The sequence below is a fragment of the Callorhinus ursinus genome, unplaced genomic scaffold (assembly GCF_003265705.2).
Source record: "Callorhinus ursinus isolate GAN/ISIS: 27379988/994484 unplaced genomic scaffold, GSC_fseal_2.0 scaffold12, whole genome shotgun sequence".
In the NCBI taxonomy this organism is placed as follows: Eukaryota; Metazoa; Chordata; class Mammalia; order Carnivora; family Otariidae; genus Callorhinus; species Callorhinus ursinus.
In genome coordinates, this window is record NW_027397074.1 from 19,901,373 (window position 1) to 19,917,798 (window position 16,426).

Consider the following 16,426-nt stretch of genomic DNA (forward strand, 5'->3'; position numbering starts at 1 on the left):
GCATGTAAGGAAATCTTAAAATTCGGAAGGTTTCAAACTCTTCTTTTTCATGGAGTACCAGGTACCAAGTGTAGGGAGCTGGGGAATACCATGTCGGGTGAGAGAACAAGAACCTGAGCAAATTTTCTGTTGCTGTCTTAAACAATGTTGCTGGAGTATAATTGACATATAATAAACTAAATATTTAAAATAAATAATTTGATAAGCCTTGACATATGTACACACCCATGAAACCATTACCACAGTCAAAATAATGAATATATCCATTACCCCAAAAGCTTCCTCATTTCTCCTTAAAATCCCTCCCACCCTTCTCGGTCTTCCTCCCTCATCCTCCCACCACGTCCTCCCTCCAGTTTTTTAGACAACCATTCATCTTTCTGTCATTCTGATTTCATTTTGAGTGCATTTTCTTTGTTTTCTAAACCAGCATATGGGAGAAAATTTCATTTGGAGGGGAGAAATATTACTGCTTCTTAAAAAGTCAGAATAAATGAGAATATCTTGTCATTCTTTCTAAAACATAGACTAGACTTCACTCTGAATCTAATTAGATAAGATCAAATCAGTACAGCTGATACAGGTTAAACTGACTGGCAAGGGGCAGGTTTACAATCCAAAGCTAACTTTGACCTAGTTGTAGATGCAGAAAATTTTCCACAGATACAGTAGTTTATTTAGCTTAAAATTGTTAACTCTGTTGTATTGGGGAGTATTTTCTGGGTTCTACCAAGTTTGCTACTGTTGACCGTGGTTTCTGTGTGAAAAACTAAGCCTCCCCAAGGGATTTACTTGAATTTTTTTGAACTTCCTTTACCTCCCTCACCAAACTTATGTCACAGGAACCATCTCCCATACTCAACACAGACTAGCCATGGGAAGTTTATGGTAAGATTTAAATTTGAAAGATCTAATGATTATTTTCTGTGTTACTTTATCAACCTACCTAGGACTCCCCTCCCATCATCCTGCCAGTAGTTGTTGTAAAATCAAGCAGCAGGAAAACCAAGTTCCAGGTTGGGTGATTTATACATTGATAAAACCATTTTTAAATGAATTGCAGTCCTTTCATAGGCATATAGAAAAGAAACTTCTTTGTTTAAGAAGCAAGAAAAAAATGTTAAAGGTCCTTAGATTGTTCAAAAACTCTCAATTTATTTTACTCTTCCCTACTCCATAATGTCATCAATCCAGCCAGATGCTTTGAAGCATCTACTCCAACGGCTGAAATGAAAGGGAAATTATTATTTTCTACCCAGCCTAGATTATCCTTCCTGCTACTTATTAGTTGTTGATTTACGTAAGTGGTTACCTCCCTGTGCCTCAATTTCCTTACCTATAAAATGGTGATAATAGTAAGCACATCATAGTTATTGTCAGTATACTGTTAAATGGCTTAATATATGAAAAATGTCTAAAACGAACAGGGCCTGGAGCATAGTTACTACTCAATAAATGGTAGTTATTATCCTCTTCCTAAGGATGGCTGATCTCCAAGATAACAACATACATAAAGTCTGCCCCAGATTTCTCTCTGTCAACTTTTTTCCTTGATATGACAAGCTCACTTAATTCATTTTCCAAAAAAGTCTATTATAAACCCAAGTCCAACTAATCATTATTTGTGGTTGCTGTTTCAAATAAAAATAGCGTTCCATGATAAACGCAGGTAGGTCTACTTGTAGCTTGAACAATTTCCTAAGTGCTTTCCCTCGAGACAACCACCATGCTTTGGTATGCAGCAGCAGAAGTTCATTATGCTTACTTCCCATTTCTTTGCACAGATACTCAAAAGATGTGTCTTGTGAGTTAAGATTTAATAAAATAAATCAATAAAATGTATTAATAATTAACAATAATTCATAATTTTTATTACTCCATCAAGGATATTCTTAAGTGAAACTGGCTTTTTTTTCTTTAACTGCAAGTGCAAAGCAGTGAAGAGTATAAAGTATACCGGTATTGTTTTAACACCACTGCCATGATTCATGCTAAGGCACTAGCAGTTTTACCTAAAAAATAAAACAGTTTTAATACCATTATGAAAATACTCTTGACCTCATAAACCCTGTGAAAAGTCTCAGGTCCACAAATCACATTTTGAGAACTGCTGCTCTATAGTATTTCCCTTGAACACTTCATCCATCTTTATTTCTGCCAAATTGTTTTTCTTGACACAGAGGTCATTTTTACCTGGTAACTAAGATACAGAATGCCTTTCTGTTGGGATATGTCAGAGTTTTGTGGGGCATGTGCGGTTTTTAAATCATATTGAAAAATAGAGGGTAAGATTTTAAACATGTTGAATTTTAAATGCATATGAGACATTTAAACAAAAGTAATGTGTGTAGTCGAGATCTGTAGCTAAGAGGGGAGAGCTGGGCTTTAAACCTCGAGTCATTAGCATATAGATGGTAGTTTAAGTTGGGACTGTCTAGATCACCCAGGAAGAGTGAATGAAATGAGAAAGGGGGAAGAGTTTTGGTGTGAAAACCCTCAAGGACAGTAAAACATAAGTGATCAGGAGAGTAAAAAGCACTAGTGAAAGATGAATAAGGAGCAACCAAAGGTAAGAAGAATGCCAGGGGGAAAATTAAGTCCTAGAAGCCAGAGAAAAGAGAGAATCTGAAAGAAGGAACTGTTTAGCAGTGTCTAATGCTCCAGAGAAGTCAAGGCAGATAAAAACTGAGAAGTCTTGAATCCTTGGGCTAATGGGTAGTCTTAATGGCCTTGTTGAGAGCTGGCTATTCAGTGAAGAGGTGACAAAAGCCAGAGTGTTGCCGGTTAAGAAGTGAATGGGAATGGACTTGAGGAATGAATGACAAATCATCGAACTATTTTGTCAAGAAACTGATGTGAAAAGGAAGTGGAGCTAAAAAGGATCATTTAGTTGAGAAATGTTTCAGGGTAGGAGAAAACTTGAGCGTATTGATAGTGCCAAAGAAAAGACCCATGAGAGAGGCAGACAAACAGAAAGACAGAGACAGAGAGAAAGGATAGGTTTCTGGACTGTGTAAGTTCTGAAGCTGGCCAGAGTATTTACGGATTTGCTTGGGGGGGGTAAAGGAGGAAGCCTCTTTCACTGAAGTGAGTAGTGAGAAGGCAAAGATAGCTAAAGACATAGCTAGGTTCAGGGTGTGATGGGGAGATAGTAAGAGAGGGCTCTGTTTTCTTCAGAGTGCCAAGATGAAATTGGGGAAGAAGGTGGAAATGGACCAGAGGAAGCAGATCTGATGAGATCTCCGTTAGCTTGATTTTTATTTTTTTAAGTGCAGTTGAATTAAGACACAGAGAGAACCAAAGGAAAAATACTGCAGGCAGAATAGTCAAACTGTTGATGATCACTAGAGAATGGTGACTTAGTTGCCTGGTTTTCCATTTATTTTCTCTAGGTTTAAGTGTTAAATCACACTTCAAAAGCTAATTTGTTTCTTGTTTTTCCATAGGGAATAATAATAAAAATAAAACCCTAGCTAAAATTTATAAATTCTTATTCTATGCTAGGCACCCTGCAGATATTCATATACACATTATATCTTATAATCTGTGTAACAATCCCAAGAAGTGCTTATTATTATCTCCATTTTACAGATAGTGAAACTGAGGGGCAGAACAGGTAAATAAATTGCTGAAGATCATATGACTTGTTAGCGGCAGACCTGGAATTCTCTAACTCAAAATCCTGCTCCTTAACCACTTACTTCACCTTGGGCTAGATTCCTGCCACTCTCCAGGATACCTTTTCCCTACTACCCCAACTAGTGTGCCTAGAGTAGGACATGCAACTTAATACTCATCTAAATGAAATATAAGGAGATAGTCTTTTCTTCAAAAAGATATACTATCTTCCAATGCCACTCCCAAATCTCTTGGATTAGCCATGATTTAATTTTATATAATTGCTTCTTTTTCTCTAAAGGTATAGAATATCGAGGATTGAATATGACCTTTCTAAACCACTCATTTCTGAAATTTTAATGTTAAAGATAATGTTTCAGATTTTTAGAGAGGATAAAGCAAAAGAAGAACATTGTAAAAAAATAATGTATATATAACAAATACAAATATATATATGTGTGTATAAATGAATGGTTGGGCAGGTAGTAAGTGTTCAATGTTTGTAAATTATGTGAATCAGTGTATTACAATTGATATTTCATACTTTGGTCATTGGTTCATTTCTAACAGAAAATTCAGCATAAAGAAAAAGTTCTTAGAATGTGCAAATAAATTATATTCTTCCTTTTTTTCTGTCAATTGATAATTTTAACAGGTTTTTGAATCTGAAAATTCAAGAAGGTGAAGCTCACAACATTTTCTGCCCTGCATATGATTGCTTCCAACTTGTGCCTGTGGATATCATAGAAAGTGTAGTTTCTAAGGAGATGGACAAACGATATCTACAGTTTGATATTAAGGTATGCTGCCAGTTATCTGATTTCATTTTCATTTTCATTTTATTAAACCTATATAACAGATTTTATTTAATTTTTTTGTTTTATTTTTGAAAACACATAGAATAATGACTGACTTTTGTCTCCCAGAAAAACTGCATGAAGGAATGATGGCATTAACTAAAGTTTTAAGCTAAAGCATTATGTTTTTTAAAAGATTTTATTTATTTGAGAGAGAGCATGCACATACATGTGAGTATGGGGAGGGGCAGAGAAAGGAGAGAGAGAATCCCAAACAGGTTCCACGCTCAGCACAGAGCCCAACGTGGGGCTTGATCTCATGGCTCTGAGATCATGACCTGAGCCAAAATCAAGAGTCAGACACTTAACTGACTGAGCCACCCAGGCTCCCTAAAGTATTATTTTATGGTTATGATAGATAAAATAAAAATAAAAAATTGAAGTAGTAATTTAAAAAAAAAAAAACTTGCTCAAAACTATTTACTGATTTGCCTGTTCAACTTTTAAAACTGATCAAGACAGTGTTCAAAGTAAATAGTACCTATTTGCAGTTTTCCAAAAGATATATTTTAGACTTCTAAATGTAAATATTCAGAAATAAAGATTATCAACTTGGAATGGGTTTTTTCAAAGAATAGTTTCATATGATGAATTATAATGTTTCTCTTTTTTTCTATATTTATTTGCATTTAAGAATTGTCCAAAAAAAAAGAATTGTCCAGAAGTATGCAAGTTACTTTGTTGTGTGGTTTAAAAATTATACTTTGGGGATGCTTGGGTGGCTCAATCAGTTAAGCGTCTGACTTTTTTTTTTTTTTTAAGATTTTATTTATTTATTTGAGAGAGAGACAGATAGTGACAGAGATAGCAAGAGAAAGCACAAGCAGGGAGGAGTAGGAGAAGCAGGCTCCCGCTGAGCAGGGAGCCCAACGCAGGGCTCAGTCCCAGGACCCTGGGATCATCATGACCTGAGCTGAAGGCAGACACTTAACTGACTGAGACACCCAGGCGCCCTGAGCGTCCAACTCTGGATTTCAGCTCAGGTCATGATCTCTGGGTCGTGGGATTGAGCCCTTTGTTGGGCTCTGTGCTCAGCGGGAAGTCTGCTTAAGATTTTCTCTCTCCCTCTGCCTTTGCCCCTCCCCCCATAGGCATGAGTACTTGCTCTCTCTAAAAAAAAAGTGCAGATTTTTTTGTAGTCTAAACCCTATGACATACGGACTTTTCAAAAAGATGTCCTGCTCTTCTGTAACAAAGCATCATAATCCTGATTTTTATGTATTATTGGGGTTCCATTTAGAAATTTACAGTACTAATGCAGCTAATAATCATATAATTATTTTCCATCAGAAAAGCAGCACATTGTATGAGAAAACATTTTTAAATTACACATTTTCTGTGTGAATAATTGCATTTTTGCTTCATCATCTACCTGGTTTTTAGATTGAAGAAAACATAAATTTAAAATGTCACGTTGTTACTAAGGTAATTACCTCTTTTTTCCTTCTTACTAAGTTCCATACTTTCTGGTACTATTTTAAGTATCTCTTGAGACTGATTATTCCTTGTTTTTTTTTAGTTCATCCTTTTTTTCCCTCTAAAGTAAATTGACATGGGATCACTCGGAATTAAGAGTTAAAATAGTTCTGTTGTGTTTTATTATTGCTGTTTCAACAGGCCTTTGTTGAAAATAATCCTGCCATTAAGTGGTGTCCTACTCCAGGCTGTGAAAGAGCAGTCAGACTTACAAAACAAGGGTCACATACATCTGGGTCTGACACACTCAACTTTCCCTTGCTCAGAGCTCCTGCTGTGGACTGTGGAAAAGGACACCTCTTCTGTTGGTCAGTATAAGACAAGTTGGAATCAGCCTAATCACCTTTCTAACAGTTTTTAAAGAGACTTTGCACCTTGAATTAGGCCTTTGGAGTGTAGTATATTTCACGTCATTCTTATTAATTTAAAAAATATGTGATGAGTAGTCATAGTTTATATTTACTGTGTGCTTGATTTGTACCAAATTTGTATGCCAGATATTTTCACATATTGAATTCTCCCAATAATGCTGTGAGTTGAGTGTTATTATTATACCCATTTTACAGATAAAGAAACTCAGGCATAGAGAAGTTTCCCAGGGTTATGCAGCTAGGAAATGGCAGAAATGGGATTAGAGCCCATGCACTTAAACTCTAGTAACAAATTGCTGAGAATAGATTAGAACATGTTTAGAACTTTATACTTTTTTTCTTAAAAAAAGCCTTCTTGAAGGCTCCGGCAGTGATTCTTAACCATGGATGCCCAGAATTAACTAAGACCCGTTTTCCCAAATTTTCATCATAGGCCCCAACAAATAAGATTTTGATTTCGTAAGTTTTGGAATAGGGCCCCAAAAAAGAAGCTTGTAGGTGGTTCTAATGCACAGTCCTAGTTAAGAATCACTTTGTGTGTCTTGTGTTTTTTAACTATATGTCTGACATCAGCATTTAACTATATGTCTGACTATCAGCATTCTGCATTATTCAGAGTAGATTCAATGATAATTAGCTGTTGTTGTTTATTTAGGTAATTAAATGATCAGAAAAAGAAATAGTATTTGTTCTCCTTTTTTCTCATTTCCAGATTTATCACGTATGCAAGGGTATACTTTAGATGGATATAAGACTCTACTTATTTACTTATCAGAAACCAAAGTCAAATTATAGCACTGCTAAATAGTAAAAAGGCATAGTCATGGAAATATTCCTACCCTGAAAGGTCTATTTCTTACCCTCATTATCATTATCATTAGCTAAAAATATTTCTTGAATTGCCAGTCTATGTATAGCACTGAACCCTCTAGGTCAGGTGTCAGAGAACTACTGTCCCCACCAATTTTTATTCGAACACAGCCACACCCATTCGTGCCAGTTTATTTTCTGTGACTGCTTTCAGGCCATGGCAGCATTACATAGTTCCGACAGAAACCGTATGGCCTACAAAGTCCAAAATATTTACCATTTGGTTCTTTACAGAAAAAGTTTGCTAGACTCCTGTGCTAAGTGCTTGAATGAAGTGATTAATGAAAGGAAAATCATATTGGCTACTTTGATGGCTAAATCAGACTCAGCAAGGAAAATAGCAACAGAATATTGAGTAATAGATTATATCCACATGCCGTATAGTAATTTTTCAAAACATTTACACAACAGATTCATAATTTTTAGTTTCTTAACTCCACCTCACTACCTCACTAGAAGAGTTCAGGATCCAGCTCAGGAGTGACAAGTGAGTTAATGAATACACACATAAGCTTAATTTTTCATAAATAAATAGTCCTTAGAGGAATATGAACCCACTTTGCTATAACATAAGAATACTACAGTAAAAAAAATAAAGGGGCTTCCTCTTTTGAGTTAGTGTGGAGTTTCTTCAAAAACTTAAGCTCATGTGCCCTAAGGTACCCCACTGTGTGCACCCTGTGCATCTAAAATGCTACTAACCAGAGGTGCCTCGGCGGCGCAGTTAGTTCAGTGACTAACTTTGGCTCAAGTCACAATCTCAGGGTCCTGGGATGGAGTCCTATGTCATAGGCTCCACACTCAGTGGGGAGTCGGCTTGCGCCCCCCCCCCCCCCCTGTTCGTGTTCGCTCTCCCTCCCTCCTTTTTCCTTCGATAAAAAAAAAAAAAATTTTATTTAAAAAAAAAGCATGAAAGGGGGTGCCTGAGTGGCTCAGTCAGTTAAGCATCTGCCTTCCACTACCCTTATGATCCCGGAGTCCCCAGGTCCAGCCCTGCCTGGGGCTCCCTGCTCAGCGGGGAGTCTGCTTCTCCCTCTGCCCTTCACCCTGCACGAACTCTCTCTAGCTCTCTCTCAAATAAATGAATAAAATCTTCAAAAAATAAAAAAATAAATTTAAGAAGTCTAAAAAGTAATGGTACTAATCATGTATTATCCTTGGGAAAATTTAGAAAAGTTATCACATAAATCGATTTCTGAGTTCTCTGTTCATGTAAACATCCTGACTGAAAAAGGCTAATTTAAGAGGATTGGTGGAGAAGCTACAAAAATGGAAAATATAAATATAAATATAAATTAGTAAAACACTTAGAAGATAAGGAGAAGAAAGCATTTGCTAAGATCAGAGAATAATAAAGTTTTGAAGGGAAAAGAAGAACCTGTGATTAGCATTGTCTTCTTAAGCTCTGGTTTCTGTAGTCTGGCTTTTACTAGTTTTTACTACAGATGAGCTTTCACTTTTTTTCACTTTTCACTTATTACTATAAGGCATGTGGCTATAATCAATTCAAAGGTATTCTTCCCCACCTTTATACGTTACAAGTAGTAAGTTTGATTTGACTAAACATGACAAAACTGGTGGAAAAACTACCAATATAGGTTAGACTCTAAAAGCTATATGAATGAGTCTATAAACATATATGGTGCTATAAATATACATTTCTAGACCAGTGTTTGGAGAAATATATTCACTTATTCTTTCTCACACCCCAAAATATCGGGCTGGTTATACTCAAGATTCAATGGAGACAATATATCAAGACCGCAGGCCCTCTTTTGAATTTTATCCCATTTCAGGGGATCTGTGAATGGCCACATGGATTCAAGGTCACATTTGGTAATTATTTACTCTTTCTCCTGTTCACAAGGGTAGTAGAGAGCTTAGCAAATAGAAACATCATTTACAGGACATAACAATTCTAGTTCTAATTCTAAATCCTATTCTAGGATTTTTACATTGCCTGCTTCAACTCTCTAGGCATTAATTTGCAGTCTCTGTTTTTACATTCTTATCTTCCTACTCTTCTTCGTGTAGTATAAGAGCTTTGCCTATAATCAAATTTCTAAAAATTAAAAAAAAAAGAAATTCTAGGAATTCCACTGCCCTTATCTACTATTTCAAAGAGAGGCAAAATCTGTATGCAAAAGGAAGCTTTATAAGAGATATCTTCATAAAATAAAGGCATATGATTCTGGGTGTTGCTTCTTTCTTTCTCCAGAAAGCTCAGAAATATTCTCTAAAGATGATTACAAAAAAACACAAGAAAAGGCAATAATAGTTCCTTCTTTTTAAGAGCTGTGTGCGATGTGTGCCTGGATATAACTGAACATATTTATTGATGGGAGGTAAGGTAGGAGTAGACATTCCCCTTCCCACCACAGTATAGCCCTTTCTCTTTTTTTTTTTTTTTAAAGATTTTATTTATTTATTTGAAAGAGAGGGTGAGAGAGAGAACACAAGCAGGGGGAGTGGGAGAGGGAGAAGCAGGCTTCCCATGGAGCAGGAAGCCCGATGTGGGGCTCGATCCCAGGACTCTGGGAACATGACCTGAGCCAAAGACAGACGCTTAACGACTGAGCCACCCAGGCGCCCCTATAGCCCTTTCTCTTGTAACTTGTTCACCCACCACTTCTGTGCCCTTATTAACTGAACCTAGAATGTTTTCTCCCCCTAGCCTATATAATTATATTTTGTCTGATTTGACTATATTGTCCCTGGACAGTGTTCATAACTTGAACCAATGACCATCTCCCCTCTGTTTTAATTAAATAGAATATGCTACTGTGTAACATCTGTGCCCTCTGAACAAACAGCAGTCGTTCTTTTCTGAGGCAACTCTTTAAAGATTTGTTCTTGGGGCTGCTTAGGTGGCTCAGTTGGTTAAGCGTTTGACTCTTGATTTTTGCTCAGGTCATGATCTCAGGGTCCTGGGATCAAGCCCCACATCAGACTCTGCACTCAGTGCAGAGTCTGCTTGTCCCTTTCCCTCTGCCCCACCCCTTGTTTGCACTCTCTCTCTAAAATAAATAAAATCTTTTTAAAAATAAAAAATAAAGATTTGTTGTCAAAAATACTTCTTAATACCACCCAAATTCTAATCTATGAAGAGAACTCAAATTTAACCTTATGTATAGTGGTCATTTCTCTCCTGTTTCGCCTCATAGTGTCCTCAGTCCCTTTAATCTCTAACGTTGCCACTGGAAATGGAGAGACTTAAATGGAATTCATCTCTTCTAAATCCATAGACAGTCAAATATAAGAGTTACTCAATAAAATTGATTGGCATGAATATTCTAAACAATAATATTGTGTGGTTTTTAATATATCACCCAGCTGTGGAACATTTATTTACTGAACTATGCAAAGAAACCTTTTAATAGTGTCACCATCACCATGAAACAAATTGAACCCAGTAAGATTTGGATTATAGGGATACAACTGATAAGAAATCACAGCATCAGGTTTCTAGTCCACTGAAGTTTCCAGTGAATCAGAGTACGATGTGCAGACTTGTCAGGTATTTTGGGAAGTTTCACAAGTGATGTGCATTAGTACATTAATATTGTCATCAACTTGTTCTGTTTTCCTCCAATACCCACAATAAGGATTTTGATAAAACCTACTCTCCTGTTAGGATCATGAATCTTGATTGAATTAAAGCATAGTTTCATGCTTCATCTCCTCCACAGACTTCACAGACAGTGGACTCTTTAAGAGTCCCCTGGGCAAAATAAATGTTGTTCTTGTTTGTGGGCCCTAATAGTTGAGTCTCATCTTCGCTTGCAAAATTAGAGTCTCAATTCCTTAGCTTAATAGCCCTGGTTCTGGAAAAAGATTTTTCCAGACTGGCAATATTTAGCTATTTAAGTATCAGAGCCCTGCCAACAAGCAGAACCTATTCTCCAGCTTGTCCCTAGGCCCAGAAATGAAACATGATATTTATTTGATAGAAATTGATCATAAGACCCTGTTTAAATATCATGTCTACTCTATACAAAGTATCATACTCATCTAAATAAATACTGCTGAAAGTTCAATTTATCAAGTTTTAGTGGAGCAGGTGATTGACATTAAGCAGGAGACACAGGGCCAACCTTTGAGACTTAACTGCCACTAACTAGCTGTGTGACTTGATGATAAATAAGCATCCTCTCTTATAATACAGTAATACAGTTGAAGCCTTTGTAACTGATGCAATCAGCACAAAATGTACTAGTTCCAAAGCCAAACTACTTGGCTTCAAATCTCAGCTCATCTGCTTGCTATCTGTGTGACCTTTGGCAGAGTACTGAGCCTCTCCATGCATGTAAAATGGGGATAATAGTACCAATTTCAAAGAATTGTTATGTGGATTAAATGAGTTGGTACGGGGCACCTGGGTGGCTCAGTCGTTAAGCGTCTGCCTTCGGCTCAGGTCATGATCCCAGGGTCCTGGAATCGAGCCCCGCCATTAGGCTCTTTACTCTGCGGGAAGCCTGCTTCTCCCTCTCCCACTCCCCCTGCTTGTGTTCCCTCTCTCACTGTGTCTCTCTCTGTTAAATAAATAAATAAAATCATAAATAAATAAGTTGGTACATGTAAGAATTACAACACTGCCTGATATACTCAAAAATATTCTTGTTTGTTTAGAAAGAGAGAGGCAGGGAGAGGGGAGAGGGAAAGGAGGAGAATCTTAAGCAGGCTACACACACAGTAAGGAGCCAGATGTGGGGCTCAGTCTCACAACTCTTGAGTTCATGACCTGAGCCAAAATCAAGAGTCGGATGCTTAACTGACTGAGCCACCCAGGCACCCCAAAAATTTTGGTTTTTTTAAATTATAATTCTTAATTTCTCCATTAAGGGAGAAAGTTGCCTAAAGGAGGGGAATCAAAATGAGGATTTCTACTTAGGATGGGTCATTAATAAAGTTCTAAAATGGTGATGAACTGAAATTGTCAACATTTTTTTTAAGAGGGAGGCGTTACCTTTATTTTTTACTGTACTATAAACATGTAATGTGATAAAAATTGTTACAATGGCAATCCTGTTACAGTGTATAAATGTATCAAACTGGCACACGTGTATACTTTGAATTCACACCGTGTTATATGTCCAATTTATCCCAAAAAGTTTGAAAACAAAAAAAAAACCTTTTTTTTTTTTAAGATTTTATCTCTTTATTAGAGAAAGAACACAAGTAGGGGGGAGAGGCAGGGAGAGGGAGAAGCAGGCTTCTTGCTGAGCAGAGAGCCCAATGTGGGGCTCAATCTCAGGACCCTGGGATTATGACTCGAGCCAAAGGCAGACACTTAACTGACTAAGCCACCCAGGCACTCTAAGAAAAAAAAATTTTAATTAAAAGCTTGCATAAATGAAGTGTTTCAGATCATGCTTTCAAAATATTTTATAACATTTTATAATAAATTTTTCCCACCTACTTATTTTTTTAATTCAACTGATTAACATATAATGTATTATTAGTTTCAGTGTAGAGGTCAGTGATTCATCAGTCTTATATAATACCCAGGGTTCTTTACATCACGTGCCCTTCTTAATGTCCATCACCCAGTTACCCAGCCCTCCCACCCACCTCCCCTCCAAACTGAGCAACCCTCAGTTTGTTTCCTGTGATTCAGAGTCTCTTATGGTTTGTCTCCCTCTCTGATTTTGTTTTGTTTTATTTTTTCCTTTCTTCCCCTATGATCCTCTTTTATTTCTTAAATCCCACATCTGAGTGAGATCATATGATAATTGCCGTTCTCTGATTGACTTTTTTGCTTAGCATAGTATCCTCTAGTTCCATTCACATCGTTGCAAATGGCAAGATTTCATTTTTTTGATGGCTGAGTAGTAGTTTAGTAGTGTGTGTGTGTGTGTGTGTGTGTGTGTGTGTGTGTGTGTGCGCGCGTGCGCCCCACATCTTTCTTATCCATTCATCTGTCTATGGACATCTGGGCTCTTTCCATAGTTTGGCTATTGTGGACATTGCTCCTATAAACATTGGAGTGCAGGTACCCCTTTGGATCATTATATTTCTATCTTTGGGGTAAATACCCAGGAGTGCAGAAATTGTCAACTTCTTGGTAGGAATTTCCCATCAGGTTATGAAACTTTAGAACGTTTTTCCTTTTCCAGAATCCTTTAGAGCCACTGTATATTTCTGCCAGTGGTTGTGCATAGTCACAAATTTTCAAGGGAAGAGCCATTCCTTTAATCTCTTGATATTAGTTAAGCATGATATTTGGACAGGGTTAAGGATTTTATATTAGATAATCTTTTTTTTTCCTTTATAACGAAGCACTTTTTCCCCTTAGTGAACCCACTGTATTGGTGTGTCTAAATTTCAGTTGACTGTGTGGCAAAATTCTTTTTCCAATTCCCTTGTTTTTAGTGACATTTTGAGGTACAGTCTCAACAACAGGCACCAGGTCTCTCAGAATTCTTGTCACCAGTCATCTGTGTCTTGGTTAAAACTTTGTTCAGGAATTTAGCTTTACAGTATCTACAGAACATTCCAGTCTCTTTATTACTTGTCTCAGAATAACATCTCTCCCTACACTTGACATAATTCAGATTATCAGTCACATAATGTCTGGTAGCATTGTTATTACCATACTTTAAAGTAGTTGGGCTTATTTTCCCAAATACCTTAGTTTTAAAAGGCAACCTCTAGCTCTCTTTTTAATTTATAGTCCTTGCTCTAACTTATTTTTTATATAAAAAGCCTCTCCTTTTTATACCCACTCTTAGCATTGCATTGGAAACTGCCATCGAGTTATAACCGTCAGAAGTGATCCTACTGATTGGGCTAGCACGTGAGGAAGCAGCAGGTCTATGTCCTCCTGTAAGGTTCTGGAAAAGAAAATCTGTTGCTGTGTAATGCAACACAGCCTCAGAGACCAAGCATACCAATAAACGATTAGGGCCTTTTGAAGAAATAGCATTTATTTTTTCAGACTCCGTTTGAAAACATTGGGCTTTCCTCTCCACCGCCTCCCCTCCCGAGTATTTTCTCAGTTCTGTCAGAAGATGTCCTAACACCAGAGCCAGTCATACTTGGTATTGATTCTAGTAGGGAAAAAATATTCAATGTGCTGTTTAATCTTCAGGGGGAAAACTCTTAAAATTAATGGAAATAATTTATTTCACTGACTTCATTTGTTTTAGGTACTGCAGATATAGAAGTCTATTTTACACCTAAATTTTTTTTAATAAGTCATGAGAAATCTAGGTTCTGTATTCCTACATGTATTCTCAAGCACCATATGGAAACATGGTTCCTAGATCTGTGGCATATTTTTTACCCTGGTGTATGCTAGTGTATGTGCCAAATTAAAGTTAACAGTTATCACATCTATCCCTTACATTTCTGGGAAGCAGAGTTTGTTTTAATATGTACTAAAGGGAATGTAATATATCTACTTCCATTTTTTTAACTTCCATTTTTAATCAACTCAGTATTTTTTGAATGACTATTAACACTAAGTTACTAAGAAACATTATAAAACCTCAGTTATGAAAAAGATTTTCAAAATGCCAGATTCGGTAATGTCAGGAATTGAAGCAAACTAAATTACTTTCCAGATAATTGTTTTTTTTTTCTTCAGAACATTTTTAAGTATATAATTCAGTGGTATTAAGTACATTCCTAATGTTGTGCAACCATTTCCTATCCATTTATAGAACTTTTACCTCATACCAAACAGAAACTCTAACCATTCAGCAGTAACTCCCCATCCTCCCTTGCCCCTTAGCCACTGGTAACCACCATTTTACTTTCTGTCTCTGTGAATTCCCTGTTCTGGATATTTAATGTAAGTGGAACCATACGATATTTTGTCTGACTTATTACATTTAGCATAATGTGTCAAGATGCATCCATGTTGTAGCATAAATCAGAATTTCATTCCTTTTTATGGCCTACTAATATTCCATTGTGTGTATATATACCACATTTTATTTATCTGCTCATTACTGATGGACCCAGGGGTTGTTAACCATATTCTGGCTATTGTGAATAATACTGTTGTGAACATTGGTGAGAAAGTTTGTTATTGCTTTCAATTCTTTTAGGTATATCCCTAGGAGTGGAATTGATAGATCATGTAATAATTCTGTTTTATATATTGAAGAATTACCAAACTGTTTTCCATAGAAACTGCATCATTTTAGATTCCTACCAGCACTGCATAAGGATTCCAGTTTCTCCACATCCTTCCCAAGACTTGTTGTTGTCCAGTTTTTTGATAGTAGCTATTTTAATGGCCTTGAAGTAGAATTGTTATATTCTTTTTTTAAAAAAAGATTTTATTTATTTATCAGAGAGAGAGAGCACAAGTGGTGGGGAGAGGGAGAAGCAGACATCCCACTGAGCAGGGAGCCCAACACAGGGCTTGATCCCAGGACCCCAAAATCATGACCTGAGCCAAAGGCAGATACTTAACCAACTGAGCCACCCAGGTACCCTGTTACATTCTTAATACAGTAAAATATTACTTCTTAGTTTGTAAGACTACCTGCATCAGCAGGTGTCTTAACAGACTTAAACTTTGCAAATAAGATCTTTGTTTAAAATAACACATCATGGAGTGCCTGAGTGGCTCAGTCGGTTGAGCATCTGCCTTTGGCTCAGGTCATCATCTTAGTGTCCTGGAATCGAGCCCCACATCAGGCTCTCTGCTCAGCAGGAAGCCTGCCTCTCCCTCTGCCTGCCACTCCCCCTTCTCATGCTCTCTCTCTGTCAAATAAATAAAAATTCCTTAAAAAAATAAAAATAAAAATATATAAAATAACACATCATGATGGTGATAATGATGACAGCACCTACAGATTGGGTTTTTCTCCCCCCCCCGAAAATGATATTTTGTTATTTACTCTAAAATTTCCTTTGTACTGCAGAATATACCATCATATTGAATTAAAAGAAGTAATTTGTAAAAGCCTTAGCCCTTTTTAATGTTTGATTTTTATATCGCTATAGAAAGAATGTAAAATCAAGTTACAAATGATAAATTGATATGTTTTTTATTATTTAAATCCAACTTTGCCAAATTCCAGTGAAACAGAAAATTGGGATTCAGCAAACTCAAAAGTAAATTAGATTGCCCTGTTACTTGGGGATTTTAAGGTGAAAGTAACAACAAGAATGTGATGTAATCAAAAGAAAGGTAGAGTAGCCTTCCTTATACCATTCAAACTAGATTTTAACCCAAAGACTGTAATAAGAGATGAAGAAGGACACTATATCATAATA

At 36.7% G+C, this 16,426-nt stretch overlaps 1 protein-coding gene across 7 annotated transcripts in view; it reads left to right on the forward strand.

Annotated features, from left to right (window-relative positions):
• Positions 1-16,426, forward strand: part of ANKIB1 (ankyrin repeat and IBR domain containing 1) — a 145,126-nt gene that overhangs the window by 94,102 nt on the left and 34,598 nt on the right. For all 7 annotated transcript variants that reach the window (XM_073898808.1, XM_073898805.1, XM_073898806.1 and 4 more), the window contains 2 exons: positions 4,274-4,418; positions 6,093-6,259. In XM_073898808.1, the coding sequence (XP_073754909.1) occupies positions 4,274-4,418; positions 6,093-6,259 (312 nt within the window). The remainder of the gene's footprint in view (positions 1-4,273; positions 4,419-6,092; positions 6,260-16,426) is intronic.